The sequence below is a fragment of the Pseudomassariella vexata genome, assembly GCF_002105095.1.
Source record: "Pseudomassariella vexata strain CBS 129021 chromosome Unknown BCR38scaffold_12, whole genome shotgun sequence".
NCBI lineage: Eukaryota > Fungi > Ascomycota > Sordariomycetes > Amphisphaeriales > Pseudomassariaceae > Pseudomassariella > Pseudomassariella vexata.
The window spans coordinates 438,063-455,495 of record NW_024467967.1 but is presented as its reverse complement, the minus strand read 5'-3'; the positions used below and the strand labels follow the sequence as shown (position 1 = coordinate 455,495).

The 17,433-nt window shown below is 49.8% G+C and overlaps 6 protein-coding genes across 6 annotated transcripts; 3 read left to right on the top strand and 3 right to left on the bottom strand.

Annotated features, from left to right (window-relative positions):
• Window positions 1-375: 375 nt before the first annotated feature.
• Window positions 376-928, top strand: BCR38DRAFT_350068 (cyclophilin-like domain-containing protein; the record flags this gene model as incomplete). The annotated part of the gene is made up of 2 exons (XM_040856538.1): window positions 376-453; window positions 506-928. 2 exons carry the CDS (start codon window positions 376-378, stop codon window positions 926-928), a joined length of 501 nt encoding a protein of 166 aa, XP_040712467.1.
• Window positions 929-2,551: 1,623 nt separating this feature from the next.
• Window positions 2,552-3,813, top strand: BCR38DRAFT_443729 (uncharacterized protein). The gene has a single exon (XM_040860899.1). The coding sequence runs from the start codon at window positions 2,996-2,998 to the stop codon at window positions 3,383-3,385; it is 390 nt and encodes a 129-aa protein (XP_040712466.1). The 5' UTR covers window positions 2,552-2,995; the 3' UTR covers window positions 3,386-3,813.
• A 1,558-nt stretch (window positions 3,814-5,371) lies between these two features.
• Window positions 5,372-7,009, top strand: BCR38DRAFT_375017 (uncharacterized protein). The gene is made up of 4 exons (XM_040857332.1): window positions 5,372-6,247; window positions 6,298-6,407; window positions 6,460-6,578; window positions 6,632-7,009. Exons 1-4 carry the CDS (start codon window positions 5,679-5,681, stop codon window positions 6,761-6,763), a joined length of 930 nt encoding a protein of 309 aa, XP_040712465.1. The 5' UTR covers window positions 5,372-5,678; the 3' UTR covers window positions 6,764-7,009.
• A 323-nt stretch (window positions 7,010-7,332) lies between these two features.
• Window positions 7,333-7,606, bottom strand: BCR38DRAFT_488224 (uncharacterized protein; the record flags this gene model as incomplete). The annotated part of the gene is made up of 2 exons (XM_040864246.1): window positions 7,333-7,455; window positions 7,514-7,606. The coding sequence occupies 2 exons, from the start codon at window positions 7,604-7,606 to the stop codon at window positions 7,333-7,335; spliced, it is 216 nt and encodes a 71-aa protein (XP_040712464.1).
• A 2,233-nt stretch (window positions 7,607-9,839) lies between these two features.
• BCR38DRAFT_375014 (FMN-dependent dehydrogenase) lies at window positions 9,840-11,283 on the bottom strand. The gene is made up of 3 exons (XM_040857331.1): window positions 10,905-11,283; window positions 10,496-10,843; window positions 9,840-10,430 (listed from the first exon to the last, which is right to left on the bottom strand). The coding sequence occupies exons 1-3, from the start codon at window positions 11,219-11,221 to the stop codon at window positions 9,944-9,946; spliced, it is 1,152 nt and encodes a 383-aa protein (XP_040712463.1). The 5' UTR covers window positions 11,222-11,283; the 3' UTR covers window positions 9,840-9,943.
• Window positions 11,284-14,756: 3,473 nt separating this feature from the next.
• Window positions 14,757-17,213, bottom strand: BCR38DRAFT_443719 (ERCC4 domain-containing protein). The gene has a single exon (XM_040860898.1). It carries the CDS (start codon window positions 17,110-17,112, stop codon window positions 14,983-14,985), a length of 2,130 nt encoding a protein of 709 aa, XP_040712462.1. The 5' UTR covers window positions 17,113-17,213; the 3' UTR covers window positions 14,757-14,982.
• Between the last annotated feature and the right edge of the window lie 220 nt (window positions 17,214-17,433).

Here is a 17,433-nt window from a genome sequence, read left to right as displayed (position 1 = left end):
GCCCCTCTCCCGAGGCAAGCACCTGCTAACCCCGCTGATGATCTAGCCCCATCTAGATCAATCCCTGCAAGTAGACTCGTGGTCGCCTCGAAATGTCGACGTCGTGTTTCGAATGAAATAATGCACCGATTTCCACTTCCTTGACTTCTGGAATACAGGCATGCAAGACCAGGCATGAATGCCCGAGCTCATATTCCACATGATCCGCACTGCTGTAGCGCCTTTGCATACCTTTTTTATTCTAGCTCGGCTAAAACCCCATATCAATTTTCGCATCTTTGCTCCGCTGAATTCCAAACAATGCAACTTCAACGACGCTCTTCATCATAACCCTTTCCCCCGCATCTACGAATTACATCTATCGCACATCTCATAATGTCGGTGACACTACACACCAACTACGGTGACCTCAAGATTGAGGTTTTCTGCGAAAGTGTGCCGAAGACGGCTGAGGTTAGTCTCATGAAGATCTTCATATCGAACACTCGGTCTAAGAACAACACAGAACTTCCTGGCTCTTTGCGCTTCGGGCTACTATGACCTCTCCCAATTTCATCGTCTGATCCCAAATTTTATGGTTCAGACCGGAGGCCCAGCGAACCCGACGCAAGAAAATCCCAAGGGCGGCCAGTCCATATGGGGTGGCACATTCGAGGATGAGATCCGGCCCGCTCTCAAACACAATGCTCGTGGAATCGTATCAATGGCAAACAAAGGCCCCGGGACGAACGGCTCTCAGTTCTTCGTTCTATTCGACAAAGCGACGCATCTTGATGGCCTGAACACCGTCTTCGGCAAGCTGATAGGAGACGAGAGCCTCGCAACGCTGGCCAAGTTGGAGGCGATAGAGGTGGACAAGAAAAGCCGACCCAAGGCGAAGGCTTTCATCGAGAAGGTCACCATTCATGCCAATCCACTCGCCGGGTAGCGGACCGATGCATGTTGATACGCGTTCCTTTCAGGTATTATTCGGATGGCTTTCGTCATCGAGGATTCGACCTCGATGACCGGGATTATCAGCTCACAGCTTCGGGCCCTTCAACGGTATCGGGAAGGACCAAGCAATCCTTGCAGTCAGCTTCTACCACCGCCGCGAAAGGACTATTCATAACCCTTCTGGCCCGCTTGCTACTCGCTTACCCGGCGTGTTTTCGAGTTCCAAAACGACGTTGTTTTAGCTACTTCTTGTAAACAATGAACCAAGCCCTCAACGCCTCACCAATATGTGCATTTCCAGCCGACGTGGACTATGTGCATACAGTTTGGGAGCCTTTACGATACAGGCTTGAACAATTCTCCCAACGCCGGAACGGCCCAGGCCGCCGTTGGTCGTCAATTGGAAGTCTGACAGGGTTAGCAACGCTCAGGAACCTTGGGGCTAGAAACGCGGCTTGGTCCTCCAAAGGAAAGCAACCACCAAATTCGTGTACAGGGGCAAGTATATGCCACAAGCTCATTTATCAGTTGAAATGGGATTTACTGAGCCTTGGCGACCATGTCGGCTTGCCTGGCTCCCCTGTTGCTTGCAATCCGGGCTCCAATCGACCAGATGACGATCGAGCCAAGCAAGGGCCCCGGCCCTACAAATGGAGAATGACATCCTTGATATACTGCTTCATTGGCAGAGAACATGGTTTCAGATTACTTTAAGAAAAGAGTCACTTCAAGGATTTGATTAGAGATGATAGCGGGTCCTGCTTCGCCGCAAAGAAATGCCAAAAATCGGAGCCTTTACATAAATACAGTCACGCTCCGTGAGGACCACTTTACGCCAACGCGAAAATTCGCGCAACCCACCGATCGGTTATCACCAAAACACTTTAACGCTGGACAAACTGCCACCCCTTCGATTCGCTAGCCCGTGGCCGTCGTCCTCGCACATCAACATGCCCCCGTAAGCGTTTCCTTTTTGGATTATGCGAAAGGAACAGGAATCAAGCCTATTATGCTGATGAACAGTCTGGGATAAGGATCAGTAAATTTACTACACGTTGCTACCTCAAGGCTCATAATATGCGCAAATAGACGCCCAAGAAGCGGGTGCTATGCTTGGAAGTAGTAGCAAAATATCGTCATAGTTTGCTTTTTATTAGCTCGAACCCATGGAGAATTAATAATGGTATGTTCTCTAACGCAAGTAGAGGCTAATTGAGGCTTTAGGTCATAGTTCTAACGAGTCCTCTTTACATAATCTACGAGCAACCGGACCGCCTGGGTTTTCCGATTTTCGAGCGGGAAGTTTCTTAAGGACGTCGTTAATTTAAAATGGCACGTTATAGCGAATATCTCGAACATGATGTAGGTAATGATCTGGATAGAAGCTGGAGAGGGTAAAAAGTCACCGCTGGTTGTAATGATCAGGCCAGCGGTAGAGGGACTGCAGTACGTGGAGTTGTCTACAGGCCTAGAAGAGGGTATGCTACCATGTATTCAAGATTAGATGCATTTTCAGTAGGATAACGTGAAGAGCCACCTCTTGACGTAAGCGATAGAATGGTTTGGTCATAAGCCATTTGTCTAATTTAATAGCTGGCTTATAGCCCAGATCTCGACCCTATTAAGTATATGCAGGCCTATTTAAAGCAATACCTTCGTAGATAATATCCTAAACCGTTCAAATTCGAAAATAACAAGCTCGATATTGAAGAGTTGAGGGCTGTACTGCAAAAGGCGTGGCCAGCAGTGCCGGACGACCTGATTAAGCGGCTGCTCACCACACTGGAGCGCCGGCTTCGTGCGGTCAAAAGGGCCCACGACTGGTATACGAAATATTAATCTCTACACGCCAAGCTTCGTTTCGGCTTTATTTTGTGTACATATCGCATATATGTATTGATAAATGGCCAAGTGCCAGCTGTAACACTGTGCCCGTTTGTGTGTTCTAGAGGGGTGGTCCCAGACATTTGGAACATGGCTGTATCGCATTCTCCCGCCGTCGCTGCCCTCTACGTCTTTTGTTCCTACAAATGGCTATTTTCATAGTTGGGTATGTCAGATGAAACCAAACAAATATTCCAACATAACCCGCGGCTATGGTGCCGGCTCCATGACCCGGCCGGAGCCGGCAGCACAGGTGAAGCAAGACCCAAAGCTCAGCATCTGGTTTTCTCTCGCAACCATGACCAGCCTTGTCCTTTGTCTCGTGGCCGTAATTGTTGTCGTCCGCGTCGTTGATGGCGAATCTATCACCTCATGGACGGTCGGCCCAACAGTTATTCTCACGGTTCTCTCAAACCTCATTACCATGCTGCTAAGCCTCATGCTTACAACAAGCATAACTATAAGATGGTGGAGAGAGGCTCAACGCGGGGCAGGGCTTTCACAGCTGCACCAAATATGGGCAGTCAATCGCAACCCTCTCTTCCAGCCGCATAAGTGGAGGTAGGGTATCTTTCGAGGGGGTCCAACAGCCAAGCTTTTACTAGGCCCTATACTCATCACGGTATCGTCCTTAGCGGTGCCGCCACTTCTGCAGCAAGTTATGAGGCCCCAGGCTTGAAAAGAGATGGAAAACACGGGAGTTATCACAATGGATATCATCAGCCCCCTGCCCAGCGGTTTGACCGGTACCGTTGACAAGGACACCATATCAGCTTCCTTGGACTATAAGGCGGCGGCGACAGCATGGTACAACAAAGATACAATTGCCCTTGGCCAGGAACCGTCATATCATATCAATGTGAGGGAAACAACGCTGCATGCAGTGGTAACATCTCAGGCCCCGGCATTGCTGCACTTGGATTTGATGTTCCCGTTGAAGGAGCAAAAGGAGGGCACATATGCCTAACCTGTCTGTATTGTAGCTAACTCTGGTCCTCTCTTCGAGGGTCTATGTATGGAAACAAAAGGGTTCTTATATAGTCAATGAATGGTAGACTTGCTGATTAATTCAGACAAGTTGTAGAAGCATATAGATAAGTAGGGAATGTTCTATCCTTGCCACATTTCTCGTAATAGAGGTATGTGGGGATGGTCGCCGTTCTAGGTGGCGATAGTGGCAAGTATAGGACCCACATGGCCCACAGGGCCCATATTGTCCAACTGCTGCAAACTGCTCAAGTACGATGAGCCAAGTAATCATAGGTGAAGAGCGCGATATCGGCGAGTGAAACTCTGCAGATCACGCCTCGGACGCGGGTGACTTGCCCCAAGCCAAGGAAGTACGCCAGCCGGGCCTTTATGGGCTTTAATATGAATGTATCCGACCTGTTTCTATTCCTTCCCGTATATTAACGCGAAGAGTACGGGCACTTCGGTGCTCAATGTCATGGCAAGAGCCTCTCACGGCTCTCCCTCGACGGAAACAAGCGCACGAACCGCGTCACTACACCACCGTCGACGCCTTCGCCTATAAAGATCCCAGTCACGGTAAGGCAACGGTGGTACGTTCTTGGGCCCGACTACAAGTTATTCGCGGCCGCAGTTGCTCTCGTAGGTTTGTGCTTGTTGACGGGGCTAATGCTTGTTTGGGGCTGGTGGGAATTGCATCGCGACGTCAGTATGAGCCCGTTTGATACGGCGCAGGTCTTTAGGAGTGTAGGAATGACGGGGGTTATGAGAGTTGAGGATCTGTTGCATGTCTACGGCGGGCAGGAGATCAAATATCCCCCGCCTCTGGTCGACAAAGTCAAACTGCAGGCGCCGGTGTGGTATGGCGTGTACCGAAGAAGAAAATTATGCGGCAGCCGGTAGTGTTGGATTGCAGACACCTAGACCGTCGTACTATGGGAATGAAAGGACGGGTGGATACAACAACGGGCTATGGGGGAACCCTTTGCCGATGGAGAGGGGAGAGATGAATATGTAAGCACAATATTGGGACGGTGGATAGTTGGAGGCGATGCATGACCAGCGCATTCAGCCTCCAACACAGCATCGAACATATGCAAATCATGATCCTTGACCAGGGGCTGAAAACATCATCCGGGAAGCCCCATTTGGGTTGGCTCGATGCTACAAGGTCTTGAAGATGAACAATGGGGCGACTAATGCAACAAACCGCCGAATCACTTCGAGTCGACCTAGGCAGCGAGGTTTCGAGCTTTTTCCAGTACAAGTCTTGTAATCTGGGTCTGCCCTTCAGGTTCATGCAGAGCTACGAGTGGGTGATGATTCGCGAGGAAAATTCATTTGTCGCGGAGGAGACAAGTGTTGCTGGCGGATCAATTCACGAATATGATCGATCATGCTTGCTTGACCACAATAGTCTCCTTCCTGTTTGCCAGGCACAGTTGTTGGGCGTTTGTCTGCTCTCAGGTGCTAGTGGCGTGGTCTGTGCAGGAGGGAACCCGTTCTGTCCGTCTTGGAAGTCAAGCTCAATCCCCAAGAACTTGACAAGCTAGGGACGGGAGACTGAGAAAGTGCCTGCTTTACACTTATTTAGATACATCACAACTCTCGAGCTCCCCAAGGAGCCCGCAATTGATGCATGTTGTCCTAAGATGTGAATGCGCCAGGTTTTACTCCGCGGTCTTGTGCCTTCCCAGGTCATCCTTACCTCGCTGGCGCCTGCCGATCCAATCACCGGACGGCTCCGACGACTGCGTGTACACTATGCAGCATTTCAAACCTTGCGAACTTCAACTTGGACTTCACCTTCAATATCAGCCGCCACCACCACCTTCATCCCCCCATTTCCACCAATCATTCGCATCACGAGTAGCACGTGACCTAGCAAGATGACGATCATTGAGGATGTTCCTGGCGTTGAAATTGCGGTCCAGATTGGCGGCGCCGATGTCGTCGAGTACGATGCCCTTGATGCAGATGGCGATGAACCCGTCTGTCCCACCATCACCAAGTACATCGAATGCATCGATGATGCTCATTTCGTCATCCGAACCAGGATTGATAATTTCTACCATTGGGGATACAAGGATCATGTCTTATCCCTTCAGCTCTACATCGATGGAACGTGGATCAATGCTCGTATCTGTCGAGCCTCGGATACTCGCCGCACTGGTTACAGAGAAAACAAAATCTCCGGCCGTGAGGAGCCCAGCGGTCCAAACGGGCAATGGGTACTCCGCAAGTTCAAGTTCAGCTCCGTACATACTGTGGACGACTCGAAGAGAGAGCGGGTCGAGAAGGATCGCGAGATAGCCAAGAACCTTGGAGTCATTGAGGTGAAGGTCAGACGTGGCACTGACTATGGGCTCATTGAGTTGCGGCAAAATACAATCAAGAACAAGAAATTTGAGATCGCCGAGAAGGCTCTCAAGGGCAAGGCTATCTCTCACGGAACTGCGTATGCTTGCACATTGCCCGAGCCGATTACATTTAACTAAACATTATTAGGTTGACTGCGGGTGATGTGGTTGCTGCTCCCAATTATGTTGACTTCAGATACCTGCCAGAGGATGGTGATCGACCTATTGCAGTTTACAAATTTCTCTACCGATCTAGAGGTGGTTGTTCCACGCAAATTTCAAGACACAGCGAAACTGATGGCATGAATAGAAGCTTTAAAGCGAGAGATTATCATTCCTCGGACGCCGCCACCCCGTTCACCGACTCTCGCTGCCCTGTCCGAGGCTGAGAGAGATAGGCTGGCCAGAGAAAGACTTGAGGAACTTCGGGTGAGTTCTTGTCTCCTGCTTCAACATGTTGCGCAAAGCTGACAGCCTCCGAGCATGCCAGAATCAAGAGTGAGAATGGTGCGATAAAGCGGGAATTTGGCGAGGTGTATGATCTAACGATGGACAACGTGCCTAAGAGGCCTAAACTGGGCCCTGGCGAGGTCATTGATCTCACGGATGATTGAGTTAAAGGCGATGGAGGGTTGGGGAAAGGAAGGCGCATACACACGGAGCAGCTTTTTCGGGTGACTACAAATGATGATACCATGGCTCTCTTGTTTCTATTTCACGGCGTCACATTGCCACCACACTGCACCTTGCAAGATATGCAAGAGAGAAATTTATGGGATAATACAAATTCCATCAGACTCCACGCATTGCCACAAGTCCGCACATGCCGCAGCCAGTCTCAAGCTGCCCAGAAATATCACCACACCACAAAGTTCTCCAGGTCTGCCACTGCCACTGTCTCCTGGTGGTAAATTTTGGGACGCCGAATTTCATTGCTTCCATTCCTCAGACGTGACTTTTCTACAATGGCCGTTATTTGCCTCTAACCTAGTCCTGTCCAACAAGGCCAGAATTTATTCACACTAGTTTACGATCACACAAAAATTTCGACGAAGCTTTCAAAGACTGTGTACCTAGGTCTGACCCGCCACCATCTTATCCCCGTCTAGATCAACAGCAACCCCCTATTTTGCCTTTTCGACAAAAGTACCACCACTTAGGCATACCCTTCCGCATGTCCTGCTCAAACCCACGGACACGGAACTCCATCGCAGTAGGGCACCCCGTCGACACATTCGCCCGTAGTCTCCTCGTTGCACCAGGAGCTGCCGCAGCAGTGTCCGTCGCAATGGCAGCGGGCCTCAAGCTTGTTGGATAACGTTGTTAGTGGACTATAATGCGCGTTTTAGTTGGTCTATAACTACCACATTGGCTCCGATGTCGGACTTTGGCTTGGCCATGGCGTTGGTGCCGATGATGGCGGTCAGGAACATGGAGATGATGAGGGTGGTCTTCATTGTGACTCGTTTTCTGTGGTTGAATATAGGAATATTGAGTGAATTAGAATTGGCGTGCAATGATAAAGCGGACTAACGATGTTCGTTCGACTGCCAGACTGCAGAAACCAGCCTGCTTATATAGTTTTACCTACCAGTAAATTAGTGAATCGCCTTTTGTTGTTGATTCGATGGAATACTCGCCGCTTACACGAAACCAAAAGGACCTAAAACTCTGGGCAGATCCTACATCATCCCTCGTCGCTTGGCGAAGTTGGAGAATTGGCTATAAAGTAGCGAACTACACAGTTTCCGTACACGTACGGATTATGTCAGAGAACAGAATGCCATAGGCACCGGTGTCCCACCGGTAGGGCTCTGGTGTAGGGACGTGCGAGTCATGACACGATATGGAAGTCTTGGTTTGCGGAACAATCGGAGAAACTAGTGCTCCGCGGCTCCGACGCCGGGTTCTAGCTATCTATGTAAGGGGCGGAGGCCCGGGAAGAAGATAGAGAGAGTAGAGATCAATGCATCATCGTGGGCACCCCTACCTGAGACCGCCAGTGACCACTCGGTGCTACGTAGGAGGGACGCCCGTTACTCCCCATCACTCTGTACCATTGCCTTCGGCCTAGCCGTACCTGACAGATTATCTATCGTAAGATGTTCATTGCTTACTTGAGCAATAGTGCTACCAACTGACCGCTGAGATCCCGGGACACCTTTTTCGTTTTCGGCCACGAACGATCTGAGGAGAGTCTATACGAAGGAGACCCGTGATCTGGGGTAGGTCGGGTATGTGGCCCAAGAGCCAACCGAGGGAGCATTAAGTCTGCGCTTTGTAAGAAACGGGGTAAATGACTATCGAGTGACAAAGGCTTGGTGGTGGGTGTGATGGTAGCCTAGCTGTATGCTGATGGCGTACCCTTCGAAATATTACTCATGGTATACAGTTCAAGACTGGGCACCTGCTTTTGGACTTTATCGTACGAATTAGTCAAACATACCATGTTATATTTACCTACATTGGCCTACTGTGACGGTTGTCACGTGATTGACCTACACTGGTCTGAACAGATTGATAAGTGGTTGCAGATATCAAAGTCAGGGACTTTGGTATTGGTCTCTTTTGGTGAAGACATCTGGTACGGTGGCGTAGTGGCAAGGATTGCCACCCCTAGCGCGGCGTGACACCTACCATATTTAATCATGTCCATGCATCTAAACTATCGTAAAATAATGCTCCTTATCAAATATCTTATGACACTTCGTAATATAGTTATAGAAGTTACTCTACTCGGGCAACTAGTACTTCAACTCAAACTCGACTAATATACGCTTAATGCTAGAATGTTAGGCAACCTTGGTGGGCTTTGCCAAGACCACCAAGGTCACCACGTGACTTAGCCCTTCGGGACTAAGTCCAACCTTCGTGCTCCATAGGACTAGATAGAATGTCATGCTTTTACAACCTCACAAATCTTTGACCACCTTTGCGTGTAACACTAGAATGACTTCCACAATCACTCTTATTTCATTTGTCATGTTAGTAAATTTACATTGGTATAAATGTATACTACTCTTAATAGGCAGAAATTAGTAAGATTGTATTTCAGAAGTATATAACACACTCCCTATCTACTCTCGAGACACAGGATAGTAGCATAGTCCAGAATGCCATTATGTAAAATATACTTTGCTCCGTAAATAAATAGCTGCCCCTATGATGCGAGTGCATATGGGGTGTGAATTGTTGTATTCGAAAAGGATGACCAAGTCAGCTATTCTGGCCTGGCAGAGCTCTTTAATAGCTCTTATCTATCTTATCTATAGCTATAGGGTAACCCCCATGGGGTCACGTATCACCCTAAAATGCTAGGTTTACTATACCCTTAAAATTCTCAGATTCTCCTTTTGAGGATTATATTGAGTTGTTAACTCGGGCTTCCTTGTTTTCTTTTTCTTTTTTGCATAACTTCTGTCGAATTCCGAGTATTGGGAACTGTATTGGTATAACAAAGGTGTGCGGTGAACAACTGCCCGGCGGTCGCTAAATACACTAGTTCGTGCCTAGGTACTTTGTATCCTACTATACCTGAGGCTACACTGGTCCACAACTTCATATTAGTTTCGGAGTTACTGTTTTCAGCATAAGCCAGGGGCACCTAGCTTGTTTGACCATGATCTCAGATAAATACCTTCTTTTCACGTGATACGAAACAGAAACCAAAAACAAAAGTTGGCTTTCAACCGTCTTTGCTTCTGTCAAGCTAAAATATCTACAGGAAGAAGTCAAATTAAAACAAAAATGGTATATAACAGGATCCCACCGCATTTCATCCGAGGGTAACCCACTCAACTATACCAATTGTTAGGCGTCCAATCGACAAACTCGGCATTAATCTTCTTCAAATCCGCAACCCCCAAATTCGCCGCATCATTCATAACCTCGGAGTGCATAATTTCGATGGCCTTAGCCACACCTTCCTCACCAAACACATTCGAGAACATGATGGGGCGTCCCAGACCGACGGCCTTGACGCCCAACGCCATCAAGCGCAGGGCGTCGGTGCCGTAGCGCACGCCGCCGTCGGCGAGCACCTCGATCTCGCGGAAGACGGCCGGGTCTTCCTTGTAGATTTCCAGGGCAACCTCGAGGGAGGAGCGGGATCCGTCCAGGTTGCGCCCGCCGTGGTTGCTGAGGATGATGGCCGGCACGCCGTGCTTGATGGCGGCGCGGGCATCGGCCGCGGATTGGATGCCCTTGAGGATGATGGGCAGGGTGGTCATCTTTTGGTATTTGGCGTAGACGTCCCACGTGAGGCGAGTGAGTTTAGTTACACTAGAGTCTTTTATGAGCACGTATTCAAAGGTGTCAATACCGGGTTCTAGCGACGGAAGACTTACGCAGATGTAACGCCATACCGAGAAGCACGCTGACGACTAGGCGAACCAGGGGCGTCAATGGACCATATGAGGGCCTTGGCTCCGGCGGCCTCGGAGCGGTCGAAGAGGATCTGGTTGGCCGTGTCGTTGGACGTGGTGTACAGCTGGCTGAAGAAGGTGTAGTTCTCGGCAGCGACGGCGGCGATCTCCTCGATGGACTTGGTGGCAAATCCCGAGATGATGTAGAGCGTGTCGGCGGCGCTGGCAGCCTTCATCAGGTTGAGCTCAGCGTCGGGGTGGGCATAGTCGGCCCTAGCACAGGGGCTGATGAAGAAGGGGTTGGAGAAGTTGAAGCCCAAGATGGTGGTGCTGAAGAAAGGTTAATAAGTATGCAACAGAAGAAGAATGCGCGTGGAAATGGATGGCTCACCTCATGCTGTCTTCAACATTGGTGATGTCGTTCAAAACGCGGGCCTTGAGACTATAGCGGTTGTAGACCTCGAGGTTGTTGCGGTACGACCACTCGCCACCAGCCCCATTGCGGTAGTAAGTGTAGTTCTTTCCTGGCAGATAGTGTCTGGCGGCCCACTGGAAGTCGTTGAGACCCACCATTTCGGTCACGTTCGGAAGCTGGCCCACCTCCAGATCTCCCAAGACATCGTCGATGCCCGTGTCAGGCTCATCGAGGAAGGACCGGGCAGCAAAGGCAGCTGTGGCCAGCGCCGCGGTAACGAATGTGGTACGCATTTTGCGTATTTGAAAAGAGAGTGGCTTGAAGTTGGACTGTCTTCGTGTGAGCTGAAGCACTGACAAACTCTGATGATCATTTGACCGAGTATGTCGATCCCTCTTATATATATCCCACTACGTGAGTAGACCCATTCTCGGCCTCCCACTTCCCATCCCTCCCACTCTCCGGGTCTATATTGACCCCTGCAGATATGGCCAGTATCAGGTAAAAACCACGAAACATATTTAACAAGCAATCAAGCTCCTTGGATGCGATGCCAAGATCAAGATCCATGGATACCCATGAGGCGCCCATAATGCTCTAGCTCAATCTCACTCGTCAATTCTCCGTGGTATTCCTTTCGTCTCTTCGGCCTCATTTTTTTGTTTGGTTTAAATATGCCCAGTTGCCTCATCAGGCATAACCCAGGTAACCAGCTTCCTCATTAGCCAGAAGTACGCGCGAGCGGGTCCCTCCTTTGTACGTAAATGAGTCGCCGGTAGACCTCCCACCAATGTGCCGCCATGAGCGTGTGGGGTTTTGTTAAATGAAAAGAAGCGATTGCATCATCAAGCTTTCACCAAAATTGATAGGAATCTGGCTTCGGGGTCGGTTCGTTGGACGGGTCGGTTCGTCGAACTTGAGCCGCCATCTTGAAAGAGACTGATGTTGCATCCACTCCACCTGCATTGGTTCTGCAGCCGGACCTGCCTAAACAACTCACTACCGACGGCTAGCTAGTTCATGCACGAGAAAACCCAGGGTGCAACCATCCAACCCTGGGCGTATTGATATATTATTGCTCTATATCATAGCTGAGCAAAACCTCCATAACAAAAAGAAATAGCTAAGTTGAAGTAAAGTGATTTGGTAATGTAGATTCAATACCAGGACCTACGAGTGGACGAAAAGTATACCGGCGATGCGGGAGAGTGGGTTTAGGATCTGATATCGGCGTATATACAATCAAATCGTGACATAGATATCCGTAGATAAAGCTGGTTCCACTGCTGGTCTCCTCATACTAAGCACAGATAATAAATTACACCCCAGACTATAGCCACATGACACCCCTTGACTTGCTACATATAAAACAGAACACTGAAGATGCAACAAGGAGGCCAATGTGTCGCGATTGTACAAACAGAGGATGTTTGCATCTGGCTCTTTGGCAGCCATCAGTTCTGTCGCAATTTCGGGCTGGCTAGAGTCCCGGAAGAAAACGACGGCCAAGAGAAACCTTTTGGCCACATGGTTGCCATAGTAGCTTCTCAGTTAATTCCGCTGACAATAGTGAGATGTCGTTGCAGTGATGAAATATCTGTAAGAGCAGCGGCATTTTCCATATGATTGCGCGTCTGAGAAATTCTCAGGGGCCTCATGAGGCGGGGCACCCCGTTCAAGGCGGCTTTCTCAACACGCAAAGTAAGAAGACAACACAAAGAAACTTCAATCCCCCCCAGCATTCTCTATGTAGGTGACTCGATCTAGTTGACGAAACAACTGACTGTTATCGTCTCTGGTCCAGCCCTGCTCACAAAGGTGTCCCAGGCCCTCAGCAGTAGCGATAACTATCAAGCGTCGGAACCATCTCACCATGTCAGCCTGGTGAGCTGGGGTTGGCGTGCATATACACTAATTCCCTCACTATTCTCTGGACTTTGGTTGCTAATGCTAACCTTACCGGAGGCCCTGGTTGGGCAACCTGGTTGGTTTCCAATTGCCAAGGCTCATATAGCTATTTTGGCCGTACTGGGGACCCCTGCCAACCCTGTAGGACCCTCTGTAAAGCTTGGTAGCTTGAAAATTTCTGCTAAATGTCTGGTCCTTTGAACCTTCCGCTTCCCTTAGGTATGGAGAGACAAATTACCGCTACGCCGACTCTGGTAGCTCACTAGATATCGGCTGAGGCCACTCCGGTGCTTCCGGAGGCATATAGGTACCTTTTTCGGAATTTTTGTGGCTTTACCTTCCCGAACGCGTCAAGGCCATCTCATCGTCGTCCATTATATCCAGAAGGGTATAATAATCGAGACCCCAGCTTAGCCACTTTGCCGCGTACCAAGCCGCCCCGATTTCACGACCCTTTCGGAATCAAAAGCCGCCGTGAACCCCACCCTACGGCTAACAGCTACTTAGTGTGCTAGTGACTATAAGATAGATACGGATATACGTGACCCTATTAGCTACTAGCATGAATGCTGGTTGAAGTGCCCGCGGCTTTCGTTAATAGCACTTGATTTCCTTACAATACAGGCGCTGAATATAAGCAGTTATTTTCATCTGCCGCTAGAACGGTTACTTCACAGCCGCCAAGCCTTCACTCCGGTATCATAGGCATACGCCAGATACTACGAAGTTGGTATAGAGCCGGCTAAGTAGGCTTGCTAGATACTCTGCCTGGGGTGCTACGGCTAATGCGGCTACAGAAAATAACTAGCCGGATGAACCGGACGAGGCTACAGGGGAGACTATAGTCAACTCCACTAACATGGTTTCGGGGGACGGTACCGGTGTTTTGCGTACTATTTGATCACCAACCAACCAGGGGAGGGTGGTGAAATCGGTAAGGTTGGTCCGACCCTTGATAACTACTACGTAGTATACATGAGAAAATACGTTATGAACCACCTCTACGCGTCTAGGCATGCTCATGGATATGAGCCCCCGATAAGATATGCAACCTGCGCTGTTGAACAGTAGTGAACCTACTAAATGTAACTCTGGGATACCAGAGTAGTTTGAATTATACATGTTAGATGGAAAGGGTATTGACTGTTAGTGTGTGTTCAATATCTTATCTAAGCGTACTAGCAGAATGTATGTGTATACTGCTAGGCTCTCATAGTTGTGAGCCCGTGTCAGACCTTATAACTACCAAAAATACCTCATTCTACAACGAGTGGGTCCCTCGTCTTTTGACGGTCAATTTGGTCCAACAGTTATGAGCCCGGGTTTGCGTCTTAGACTGCAAGATTTTCTCGGGTATTATCAGTCCTCCAATTCCGCATAAGTTAATCAGCAATGGCTCGAGACGTAGCGAAACCGCGTCAAAAAATAAGAGTTTTATTACAGAATTCATACTCAAGGTAGAGGGGCGGACAATAAAAAAGATGTTCGATACCCTGCAGACACCGTAGATGAAAAAGATGTACCGACGGCCATTGAAGCCAACCAATATACCATCAGCCAGATTCTACTACAACTTGACGATATCTCTCCAAGCTGAGGGGGTGATACCTCATTCTACAGCGAGTGGGTCCCTCGTCTTTTGACGGTCAATTTGGTCCAACAACAACGTCAACTTCAAGGTGGTTCTGGGTGACGAAACCATCGTCAACGCTAACAAATCATCGAATCGATTTGGTCCAACAGCCCGATAGAACGACCGGTTCAACCATAATAATATGCCGGATTGTACAGCACCTATGTATTGATAGGACGCATCTTAAGCTCCCGGCCAACACAGCAAAAGGAACCGGATTTGCCCAGGTTAAAGTAGTTTGGAAATGTTTTAGTGACTTATATGCAACTCGGTAGAAAAGCCGGCCTCTACGTTGTATAAAGATGGTTGAAAGCGCATGTCCTAAAAGTAATTGGAACATAACAAGACGTTTTAACTAAAGAACAGGCTGTGGGATAAATTCTAACTCATCATTTGCAACCCGAGGAATACGGTCCAAATATAGATAAAGCCTCAACAACCTCACTTCCTTTCCTTTTCTCTCAACGAGCCGGCTCCACTGCTGCCATCACCCCTTTCTCCCCCTCCCAACACTCAAACATCCGTACTCTCCGCATCCCTTCCCATGAAAATCTTATACAGCCTCCGACTGATCGCCTGCCCGACCACCCGATCCGTAAACGCGCCATCCTTGTTCGCCGTCTTCTTGCACCCCTCCAGCGCCAGGGGCCCCTTACTCTCAAAGCCGCGAACCAGCTTCTGTACCGTCTCGTACTCGGCCGCAATCCCATGCGCCACCGACGCCGTCACGCGTGTGATCTCCTGCAACATGCATATGTAAGTCTCCTTGGCCCCCTCCCCGTTCCGCACCTGCCCGGCATCCATGCAGAACCCGGCCGAAGCGGCCGAGGCGTCGCGCGCTTTGCGGTACGGAATGGTGGATATGTGTTGCGTGAAAGTGGCGATCCACTGGGCCGTCTCGACGGAGATGTTGGTATGGTGGATTATGGAGACGCCGTGTTCGACCTGGAGGGAGATAAGAGCATCTTCGACTCTGTCCTCGTCGATATAATCCTGTGGCGCGGCGGCGTTTCGGCGGCGCGGTTGGTTGCTTGCCGGGGCTCTGTCCTCGCCTCGAACCGCGGACACGAATTGGCGGTTGCGCACGTTGCGGTTCTTACGCATCCAGGGCGTCAGGCCCTCGATGAGATATATTAACGTATTGTCGTGAAAGTGACGTTTCATCTTCAAGACGTGTGCCTCGAGATCATACCCCTCCTCTCCGAGGGCGAGCCTGACGAACCCGGCTGCGTCAATCACGACCGCAACGTGCTTCTCTGGCTTGATATGAATTGGGACTGGCTCCCAATAGCCCAGATCCTCGTTGAATTTCGACGTCACTTTCCTGCGCCATTTGACTACGTTATCCACAGGGCTATTCCAGGACTCGTGTTGAACGTCGAGGTCTTTCAAAAACTGGTTGATTTGAATCGAAATACCGGCTCCAAACGTGGAGGGTAAATCTACAATCATTTCTGGTGTAGACACCTTTTTGTCTGTCCGCAGCTTATTGACTTCTGCGAGTGCCTTCGCCCGCTCCTTCTCGAGTGCCTTTTGCCGTTTGGCCTTTTCTTTCTCCCGTTGCTTATATTCTTTCTCAGCCTCCCTCGCCGCTGCTTTCTGCTCCTTCTCCAACTGCTTTTCCTCGGCTGTCTTGGGAGGCCGCTTTTTCCGTGGCGACGTCTGGGCAGTCTTTGTGCGTTTGTGAGGCGGCGACTCGCTGTATGATCGAGATTTAGACTTGATCTTCGAGAATCGGATAGCACCCAGTTCTGGGAAATCATCTTCCGAATTGGACATGTCCGAGTCCAGATCAATTACATCCGGCACGCGCTTTTTAGAAGCTCGCTCTGGTGTGACGTCGAGTGAGTCGTGTTCGCGAGTGGTGCTGACCTCGGGCATGGAGCTTGAAATCGGATCCCAGTTAGCTTTCCGCTTTGGCGACTGCTTGCGCGCTGGAGGCGATGAAGTGCCAAAGGGATCGCTTGACAAGTCGAGTACGTCATTTTGCCTTTTCTGAGGTCGCTTTGTCGAGGTTGCATTCGTCGAAGACGTCGCAGATGGAATCCTGGAAATATCGTAACGAGGGGCATACTTGGGCCCGCGTGAGTTTTCCGAGACATTCGGTGGCGGGCGAGCAAAGTACCCAGTTTCGTGCGAGAGATCGACCACTGGCGAGCTGCTGTGCTGTATTGGATCTGCAGCCGAATTCCAGCGCTTGATGCCGGCGGGGAGTAATGCACTAGAACTCTTTACTCCGACAAGGGCCGAAGTCGTACGCGTTATTGACCGGCTTACAGTTTCACTCTTGCCTGTGGAGCCGGGAGATGCACGAGATTTAGTAGCGAAACTATCTCCCAGATCGCCAGTAGTGTCGAAGTCGTCAGACAGAAATAGGAAATCATCGTAGTCTTGTGGGCGCTTGCCCGCAGTCGCCCGTTTCGGTGCCGCTATTAGCTCTTTTGATCTCCTCAATGCGTTCGTCTGGACAGCCTCTGCTTGAGGAACGACGGTCAAATCGAGAACGGATAACTGGTCCGAATCGTAGTCCAGTGCTCGAGCTGGCGGACTGACCAGGTTGGGAGGGGCGACACGTGCCTCAGGCGCAGGAACCAAGGGAGAAGGCACCGAAGGGCTCGAAAGCAAGCTGATAACTTCCAGCATGGTTCCAATCACTGACTGGCGTATATGTAGAAAATTGCAGACATTTGTTTTCAATGCCCAAAGTGGAAGTCCGTCAACAAAAAGCGCATATGGTGCGCCTGATGCCGTCATGGACAATTAAACCCACGGCTAAATTTGCCCTAGCAATACGCGGTCGCGTTCGCGTTTGCTGGCTGTCGCGTGCGAGGTGCATGGTCACGTGATATCTGCGTTTCGACTCGAACGAAGAATTATTCTGTTTGCCATCCTGGATCTGCCAGCTCGAAGCTTTGACGAGTTGCTCATATTTGCAGCATCCGTTTATTTCTGGGCACGTCATCT

What these genes read in the sequence shown, in the direction of transcription:
- BCR38DRAFT_443729 (XM_040860899.1), top strand. Translation starts at nt 2,996, where the DNA reads ATGAAACCAAACAAATATTCCAACATAACCCGCGGCTATGGTGCCGGC.
- BCR38DRAFT_375017 (XM_040857332.1), top strand. Translation starts at nt 5,679, where the DNA reads ATGACGATCATTGAGGATGTTCCTGGCGTTGAAATTGCGGTCCAGATT. An exon ending in GCTATCTCTCACGGAACTGC is followed by an intron (nt 6,248 to 6,297) that starts GTATGCTTGCAC and finishes AAACATTATTAG; the next exon opens with GTTGACTGCGGGTGATGTGG. An exon ending in AAAGACTTGAGGAACTTCGG is followed by an intron (nt 6,579 to 6,631) that starts GTGAGTTCTTGT and finishes ACAGCCTCCGAG; the next exon opens with CATGCCAGAATCAAGAGTGA.
- BCR38DRAFT_375014 (XM_040857331.1), bottom strand. Translation starts at nt 11,221, where the DNA reads ATGCGTACCACATTCGTTACCGCGGCGCTGGCCACAGCTGCCTTTGCT. An exon ending in AATGTTGAAGACAGCATGAG is followed by an intron (nt 10,844 to 10,904) that starts GTGAGCCATCCA and finishes ACCTTTCTTCAG; the next exon opens with CACCACCATCTTGGGCTTCA. An exon ending in CGGTATGGCGTTACATCTGC is followed by an intron (nt 10,431 to 10,495) that starts GTAAGTCTTCCG and finishes AAAAGACTCTAG; the next exon opens with TGTAACTAAACTCACTCGCC.
- BCR38DRAFT_443719 (XM_040860898.1), bottom strand. Translation starts at nt 17,112, where the DNA reads ATGCTGGAAGTTATCAGCTTGCTTTCGAGCCCTTCGGTGCCTTCTCCC.